Below are 9,535 nucleotides of genomic sequence, written 5' to 3'. Positions count from 1 at the left end.
TCATGTTGTTAACATCAAATTCTGACCCTACACTTTCAATTGTGCAAGAGTTTGTTGGTTTGATTCCAGCTACAGACACAAATACCCTTTAGGGTTACATCCTGTCTAAAACGCTGCCAAACCAAACATGCTTGACCATGCTTACATGGCTATACAGGCATTTAGTTACTGCCCTGTGATTGGCTGATTAGATTAGATACATATTTTTAATAACCTAAATTTAGTCATTTCAGTTCCCTTGGTCTTTCAAATTAAGGCTTTTTCAAAGTTTGGCTCAATAACTGACTGCCAAAAAAAAAAAAAAAGAAGAGGTGAGTCACACAAGTAGTATTTATTTGGTATGAATTGTTCGGTTGCTCATTCATCTTTTGGAGCAGAGACTGTTTACATCACATCAACACTACATTTGTTACTCACGTTCAAATATGTAAGATACCGCAAGAGCCATTAAAAACAGTATCTGCAAATTTACCTTATCAAAAAACAATCAAGTAGGTCAGACAAGTTGTAGGATAAATTACACCAAGTCATTCACATGGAAAAAATATTCACATTCATAAATTAATCAGGTTAAAATTACAAATATGAAACAAGGACAGCACAGAAGTAGAGAGAGCATACTGTATATTTATGCAAGTATGTATGAGAGAGGCTTGAACAAAGCAAAGCAGGATATGTCACCAGAATTACTCAACACAAATAAGCATACGAAGTCCCACTGCCTCACACAAAACTGCAGTGACAGCACTTTCTAGTAAAACCCCCCAAAACACTCTCAGCGTGTATAAAGTTCACCGCGGTTTTAAGCTCACCGAGCTTAATAAAGTACACAAAACATACAAGGGCTAAACTCTTCATCAGACGTAAACAAAGAAGGAAATTGTTTGTAACGTAAGTGGACCCTTCCCAAAGATCAGAGAAAATGTGATTTTTAAAGCAGTGCTATGAGGAAAAGAAAATCCCTCAGAAATGGGAAGGTCCTCAACACTCGACTATCTTTAAAATCTCTAACTGAAGGTTGGAGGGCCATCTATGTAAAAGTTTGTTTTGTAGAAAAATCAAAGAAGCTCACAGTTTGAGGCAATCCAGAAATTCTGTCATTCTTCCTCATTCCATTTATACCAGAGTAGTTTTGTTCTTCCCGGCCTCTTCTACCTCTAAGATCTCAGTCTTTTTAAGCCAGCTCATTCTGATGGACAGAAATGTTTGATACGGCTCTTTCTACAACAGATTATTAGTGTGGTTAAACGATGTCTAACTGCTGGCCTCTTTCTCTCCTTCTTATTATTTGTTTTAAATAGGCTGTGCAGCAGTGTCGGAGGTCATCCGAACCTCTCCACTCAGAGAGAAGCAACGTAACTGTGAGATCTCTGAGATTAATCACAGTATTCACAAAAAAGCTGAATTAATAAACCTGAGAATAAAAGTCAGAAAGCAAATTTCTGAATCTTGTCATTAATCTCAGGGCGAGTATTTTTCCAACGCTGCTCGAGTTAAACGTTTCTCACACTTTTGTTTGCGGGAGATTTTTCTACTGGGCTGCTATGCTACGATCTGTGACACAGCTGTCACGTCTCTATCTCGTCTACAGCTCTGGTGTGGACACTGCAATCAGCAGGGGTGTTTATGTACCGTATGAGAAAGAACAGAAAACTGCTGCTTCTGTCAATGTCATTCATACTGTCAATTGTAACGGATCAAGAAACTTCTCCAATCTTTCCTTGCAAGGTTGTACCAACGTCACTTTCACAATGTACAAATGAAGCACTTCAACCTAAAAGGCCAGCAGTGTTCTGCGTTTGATTTGAGTGGCATGAACTGAAAGTGAGTTGACCCTGTGCGATGCCCTAAGTTGACAAAAAGATTACCGTACTATAGTGTTGTAGACTAGCTACCTCCAAAATTCTCCAGCAGTTTTCATCGGTTTGACAGCAGATTTTGGTTTTACAGAAGAGTTAGAACCCTGCTGAGGAATCTGGCTGAAAATATGACACCCTGCTCAGACTAACCTCAACTTTGGAGGTTATTACTCCGCAGAATGACTCACAGGCTTGGCGATAATTCAAAGCGTTCTAACTCAACATCTTGTTCAGCAAACAATTGTTCCTATCAGGTGTCAGATTTTGAATTATGACCCAGCCTTTGAGGAGTCTCCAGTGTTTCCCCTTCATAAGTTAAATGCAATCTGTGGCTGCCCACTGGGATGTCAGACTGATGACTGTACAGTAATCCAATCCTCGGCGTGATACTTCCCATTTTCCGTACTAATAAATATCCTTCGGCGCAATAAATGGCAGTACATTCTTTACACACAGGTAACACAGGTTTCACAGCTTCTGTTCAGAGAAATATTAACCTGGAAGTCTGTAACAAACACCGAACTTTGTGGTTGGGCGTAGCTTTAGCGTTAGTGAAATCCCGAAGAGCTCAAATGACGAGCACTCGTCCAGCTGGCGTGTGCGGGCCTGATCATAAGGCAGCAGGGGTTCACCTCCAGACTGTCAATGATAAACAAGCACCTAAGGGTGCAAATGAGCATGCCTATGTTGCTATGACAGATGGGAGGGGACAGCAAAAAAGGAGGGGTGGGGGTTTACAGAGGTCCTTGTAACCTATCAGGGAGTCTCTGAGCCAATGAAGAGCAGTATCTCATGCGAGAGGATGAAGGTGAAGAAGTAGACACAGAGGTCAGCGAAGACGTCACCCATCCTCCTGTAGGTGTCCATGGAGCGATTGATGACCTCGGCAGGGATGCCGGACAGTAACAGGGCAGCAGTTAGCACAGTGGTCTGGGTCTTCTTCTCTACCTGCAGAAACAGGAGAACCCAAAGCACATTATATGCAAATATATGTGCTTACTTCTCATTATTAATCAATCTATTTTTGCACTAAATAAATCAAGATTAAAATGTTCAAAAACTAAAACTCTATTAGAAATTTGTGCCAAAAGTTCCTTCAGTGGCCACTTGAGGCTGGCTCAAAGAGCAAGTCAATCCCCATAGACTCCCATGTTAAAATGTCCAGCTTTGCAGCAGAAAGAAACATGTTTACAACCTGCTTTGGTTGTAAATTAAGTGGAGTCACTGAACTGGACCTCTCCATCTATTCTTCTGGTGATGACTTAACAATCCACCAGCTTTTCCAAATATGATCACTTCTTATTTAAAAACAAGAACAGCAGCTGTTAAAATTAAACCCTGAGCCTTCAAAATGAGTCCAAAACTAGTGGGTGATGTCACGGTGGCTATGTCCATGTTTTAAAATATCACTGGACCCTCTGTGGCATAAATTCAAAATGCTCCTGGAAATATTCCTCACATATTTTGGACCATACTGACATTAAAGCACCACACAGTCGCTGTGGATTTGTTAGCTGAACATCCATTATGCAGATCTCCAATTCCACCACATCATAAATGAGTACAGTGAACTCAACGTCATGCTCATGAAAGCAGTTCAAGAAGATGGGTATACTGTAGTCATAATGGGATGGGCATGGTCGGCAACAGTACACCAAAATCTGACCCTACTATCTGAATGACACAGCAGAAATTCAGACTCATTGGAACAGGCAGCATTTTTCCAAACTTCTATTGTCCAATTTTTGAGACCCTGTATGAGCTGTAGCCTCAGTTTCCCTTTCTTAGCTGACAGAAGAAGCACCCGGTGTGGTCTTCTGCTGCTATAGCCCATCTGCTTCAAGGTTCAGGGTATTTTGCATTTAAAGGTGCTCTTCTGTATACCTTAGTTTTAACAAGTTCTTTGAGTCAAACCCTCAACATGGATTTTTCTCACAGAGAATTGCTGATCATAAGATATTTTCTCTTTTTTCAACCATTCTCTGTAAACCCAAGATATGATTGTCTGGGGAAATCTTAGTAGATCAGTTTCTGAAATACTCAGACTGCCTAACTGGCACCAGAAACCATGCTATGTTACATTTGAATCATCTTTCATTCCCAGATTTTCTGATGCTCGGTTTCAGCAGGTTGTTTTAATCTGTCTAGTTGTTGAACAGGTATTTGTCTTTTCCTTATTAGCAAATAGTTTTTATTGTACTTTGTATGAACTTGGCGTTGGTTGAGAAGATTGTAGCTAAAAAGACTGGGCTGTCAGACACAGCACAACTACATCGGAACAACTGCAATAGGTCATTGTATTTGATTTTCTATTTATACAGAGAAAAACAAAACTAAAATATTATTCGTAGTGCTGTCCGCTCTGCATGCACAATGTGTGCATGCAGAGTGACGAGAGTCTTAAAAAAATAAAAACTCACCTTTGGAAAGTATTTGGACAACCCCATGTAGGCCAGTTCAAGTGTCAAAAATGGAGCAAATATTGACTAAAATAAAACAAGATAAATGTAGCATTAACAAACAAATAAATAAATACATATTTGGTACTGATACTGGCATAAAATGTAAAAATGAACTCCTTACTAGTGCACTAACAAGTCTGTGTTAAAAACCAAAGGCTCACCAGATACTTGCAGACAAAAACCCTGACAAAAACAGCAAGGAGGACGCTGCCGATGAGCCTGAAGACCCTGAAGGGATCAAACTCCTCTGAGTCCGACCTTCCATCCTCGGCCGGCTTTTCATTGGCCAGCTGACCCCGAAGCTTCATGGCATCATCAAAACGAGAAAAGTAGGATGCAGAGAGAAAGCCTGGACGAGGAGAGCCACTGACATCATCTGACGGCCGCTCGCCCCTCGGTCTCCGCCGGACTCCTCCGATATCATCTTCTGAGGATCCTCCGGGTGGCTCACTGGAGAGCTCTGGCAGGGGTGAGCCTCTCCTCTCCGGGGTGGAGCTGTGGGAGTGACTGCCAATCCCTGGAGACGGTCTCGGAGAAGATGAGGCAGTGGACCATGGCTCTAGAGGCAGATGGAACCGGGGTTCTGCAGGACGCCGCGACGCTCCTGACAATGAGAAGACAATAATCAATAATATGACATTAGCTAGTGCTAAAATGATTGGTCACCCCCCCCGTCCCAAAAAACCCCAAATCCAGGTGTGATGTAACTGCAGTTTTAGCTTTAATTCAAAAGGATTTAACAAATTAATTAATTATCTTTATAAACAAATTGCAAGCAGTTTAGATTTTGTACAGGGGACTATGGTTTTACTTCAGTTCAGAGACAGCATAATATGGATAACAGATTGTAGTACCAGTAAGTTTCCATTAAGTTTTTTTTTTTTGCTGGGTCTAACGGCGTGAAGACACTGATGAGTTCCAGCTTGTCTGTGTTGTTTAAGTTAAACTGGGAAGTTAATGTCAGCATAATTTTTTGCCTCACAGTGTTCAAGAGCACAGGAGTGAGTGAGAACAGAGAGGTCTGAGCAAAAACAATCAGGACTTGTCAAAACTCATAGTATGTTCCACAGAATTGAGAATTTCAACACATTCAAGTCTGGGAAGATTGATTTTGGATATTTAGAGTAAGATAACTTCAGCGAGGGCACTCATGATGATGGAGGAGGACCTGGGCTTGGTAGATATGGCCACACTGAAGAAGAGGGCTTGAAGAAGTCAATTAAGAAGAGAACAGTGACTGATGATGATGGTCGCTTCGATCACTTTTTGAAACATGATAACTATGATGTGTCGCCAAAGAAAGGGAATGACATCATAGACAGTACTGCTGGTGTTGTGCCATAGAGTGATTGTCTGCCACTTCTGATTTTTCTATGCATTTTCAATGTATAATATCTTTGCTTATTGTACCTACATTATAATAAATACAGTCATTTTTGGCCACTTAAAATATCTCAATAATTATTTGTTGCAATTTCAGCCCCCTTTTGGCCATATCTCTCTATTCTTCATGTCAATGACACTTTTTACCCTGATAAATAAAGGATATATAAAAGTCACAGCCAAAAACCAACTGCAGCTTTTACCTTGTCACTCACTCCTGTGCTTTCTGGTTCCAAATGACTAGATATTTGTTACAAGAGATATGCTTGGCATATATGTACTTTTTGTTTTCTTATGTACTGACTACTGCAGCTTCTCTGCAGGTGTCTTAAAGCCTGTGTGCAATAAGACAGGTTGGCTGAGGTACCTTCTATCTACACTGCTGTATTGTTGTGTATTAATTATTCTGTTTATCAGAGCTGAGCAGCCTGTGAGCCACCCTCTGATCTCCACCTGCTAATGCTAACAACATTTAGCATGATTTGAATCCCAAGCTGCTGCCATTTTCCTCTTCTACTTAATATATCTGTAGTGAGCCCGATTATTTACATAGTAAGTTATGGTCCTAAAAGACAGCACTAACGTCCTAACTGCAGCCGCAGGATGAGGCGGGTCTCTGTCACGACAGCGTGTTTCAATAGGAAAGACACGCCCAGGAGAAACTCAGAGGATCGTTTGTTACCGATTACCGTTATTTTCAGGCTCGTTTTTGGTGATTCCCACGATCCTGTTCATCCTGTCCTCTGAATTCATGAGCAGCCTTTTCCTCCGGATCTCCGCTCTTTTCTGTGCCGCCGACATGGAGCCCGTCTTCTCCTCGCTGGCCTCCCCGGACTCCATGTCGATAATTAAGTAAATGACCCTTTAATGCAAACTCAACCCACAGTACATAAAGCTAGTGCTTCAGTAGCTCACGGTACACGACACAGAAGCCTCAGACCACTGAATTAAACGCTTAACACGAAAGAGCGACGAGCCTTAACTGTGGCGCACAGTGATGATGTCAGCACGGCTTTTTTAGATTACGTCAACGATATGCGATGATTGCGACGGTCAATAGTAATAAAATAATAATAATAGTGAAGGGGCCGGATGGGTATATTCTGCAAAAAGGCAAATTTACAACAAAACGGGTCATATATTTAAAAGAGAAAGGTGATATTTAAAACAAATAAAAACAAATGGCAAGTTTACAAGAAAAAGGTAAAAAAAAAAAAACTATATAAATTTATGGTAAATAAATTTATTTGTTCTTAGTTTGTTTAAATCCTCAGCCTCTTTATGCCTTTAATCGGCTCTAATACGCCTTCATAAAACTGTATAACAATATTAGCATTTAACGAGCATATAAAAGTACAAAGAAACACTAAGGAAACAGTGTGTTCTGAGTGGCAAAGCATAAGCATAACAAAGCATAAAGCATAAAAAACGGGATAATTTCATTTTTAGTTTCATTTTTGTTTTTCGAAATGGCACCAAATTTTAGATTTTCTCTAGACCTCAAGAGGCTGGAAGTGACAAGTTCTGCCTTTTAAAAAAAAAATCCATTTCTGAATGGTCTGTAGTGTTAATAGGAAAAATAGCTCTAACCTCTAGGTTTGGAGTATTCTTTACTCAAGCTGAAGTAAAAAGTGCATTAACGATGCAAAAAAAATCAGACCTGAAATAACAAATTTTTTCAGTTAATTATATAAAAGCAGGGCATATTGATTTAAATAATTGTAACTGAGCTATGGAAAAACTGAAGAAATGAAACAACTTGATCATTTTATTTGTTTCATCTTTTGGTCATTGGTTATATTAAAGCAATGAAGTGATATAATTAAAGGTCTGAGAAAAATGCTTATTGCAAATGTCAACACAGCACATACTGATGCTGAAAAACAGACAGACAGATATCACTAAAAGCCTGAACTTACCACAACTTTCATACCCTTGATGGGTGTCTGTACATCTCAGACTCTATGGGCCTCTGTTAGCATGTTAAAGTTAATGACAGCACAATTTTAAAAAAACCACCGAACAAGAGAAATGAACACATCAGCACAGCTTACATTTGCAAAGTTGCATCTGAACAAACCACTTCTTCTTCTAGAAGAATCACGATATCAATATAAATGTCCACTCGTCAATATTCTACGATAGAGTACTAGCACTGTAGAGAAAGGTGGGATTGAAGTCCACTTGGCTAACCTCTCACTACATTGGAGATAGGGTAAAAGGTCTTAACATCCAGCCTTTATGATAACAATGAAACAAAGTTCTAGAAAAGATCTTATCAATGTGTGTTTTTAATTTGTATCAAAGTTATAATTAAAGTATACATCTAAGTAATATGATGAATGAGAAATCTGAGTAATGAAACTGATTTAATATTTAATCTCCTGACCTTTTGCTGTGATTTGGTGTGTGCGTGTGCTTTTGTGCTGAGGTTGATTGTACCAGCAGGGAATCTAAATATGGCACACAGCCTAGAGCTTGTCTGAGGTCTGTAGTGCTTGGTCAGAATGACTAAGCAAATACTCAGAGAAAGTTTGATTTTTAATGTTTATGATTTAATTAATTTAATTGATAAAACAAAATTATATGAAGTAAATTGTGATTGACAAACTGAGTTTTGAAGAGTAAAGATGAGAGAAAGTATTTCTATATAATGAGCTGTTTGGAAGATTGGATCTAAGCAGATCCAGCAGAGACAGCAGAGGGATCTATTGCTGAGCCGGGGACAGAGGCTGACTGGAATTTATTCTTTATTGACAAAAAACAAACAAAAAAAGTCTGGTGCTAAGAAACAAATATTTTATGGTGATAAGTTAATAAATTTTCACTCAATTGTCACTTTTCTCCCCTTTAATTATCTTATACCAACTATAACGCATGATGGCACAGGCATGATGATTTGGCCTTGCTCTGCAGCCACAGGGCACTGTCATGGCTGCTGTCATTGAGTTGACCATGAACCATGACCCCAGAACAAATTTCCAAATGAGTGCCTCAAAGCCCAGGCCTCCACCTGACTGGAGTGAATATCCACAAACCTCAATAATCTGAAACAACATTGTAAAGAAGAGTGGACCAGAAGTCATATGGAAAATAATTATTTCAAGTTATTTCATGTCACGCTGATGTTCATCTGAGGTTGTATTTAAATCATTTTAGAACCTGTAAGGACAAAATGATTTTTTGTTACATCCTGATTACATGAAGCCTAAGAATTAAAGGAGTGTGTACTTTAGTTTTTACAATGCCTGTACAATTAGGGAACACAGAGTGGGCCAAGAAGAATCAGAGAAGCCTCTCAGATTAGAGAAAAAACCTAAAATGAGTCTACTTTCCTTCAACATGAGTACTGAGACTGAGGTCCTGCGCACAAACACCGATGATACAGAGGTAGAAATTCATCAGTGCTGCTACTGTTTTTGAACAGTGTATAGATGTGGGGCAAAGCCAATATTGATGATCCACTTTATACTCAAGACACAGCTAATAACTAACAGGTAAACCTCCACCCACCCTCCAACCAATTTTAAAGTTTCAAAGACAAGGTCTATTATATTGTATAGCTTTCTTGTTATATGTAAAATTGTATTGTATTTATTTAAATTTTTACTTTTTAATTATTTTACCTGCATTTTTTAATCACTCTTATATTTAAATGTTCATTTGCTATTTTATCTAGGGATTGAGAGTAACGTAGTTTCTATTCTCTGTATGTCCTGTACATGTGGCAGAATTGACAATAAAGGTGACTTTGACTTCATGTTGTCCATGTAAGTCAGAAGAGAAGTCACAGGTCAAGTCAAATTTGTATTATTTTCTACTTTATTTTTT

At 39.1% G+C, this 9,535-nt stretch overlaps 1 protein-coding gene across 1 annotated transcript; it reads right to left on the bottom strand.

The window, feature by feature from the left end:
• Nucleotides 1-312: 312 nt before the first annotated feature.
• Nucleotides 313-6,791, bottom strand: camlg (calcium modulating ligand). Its single transcript, XM_026182845.2, has 4 exons — nucleotides 6,394-6,791; nucleotides 4,483-4,925; nucleotides 4,280-4,345; nucleotides 313-2,807 (listed from the first exon to the last, which is right to left on the bottom strand). Exons 1-4 carry the CDS (start codon nucleotides 6,542-6,544, stop codon nucleotides 2,616-2,618), a joined length of 852 nt encoding a protein of 283 aa, XP_026038630.1. The 5' UTR covers nucleotides 6,545-6,791; the 3' UTR covers nucleotides 313-2,615.
• Between the last annotated feature and the right edge of the window lie 2,744 nt (nucleotides 6,792-9,535).

This window comes from Astatotilapia calliptera, chromosome 10, assembly GCF_964374335.1.
Source record: "Astatotilapia calliptera chromosome 10, fAstCal68.1, whole genome shotgun sequence".
NCBI classification, from domain to species: Eukaryota; Metazoa; Chordata; class Actinopteri; order Cichliformes; family Cichlidae; genus Astatotilapia; species Astatotilapia calliptera.
Note: the sequence above shows the minus strand (reverse complement) of the source record. Positions and strands in the feature narration are given on the sequence as shown.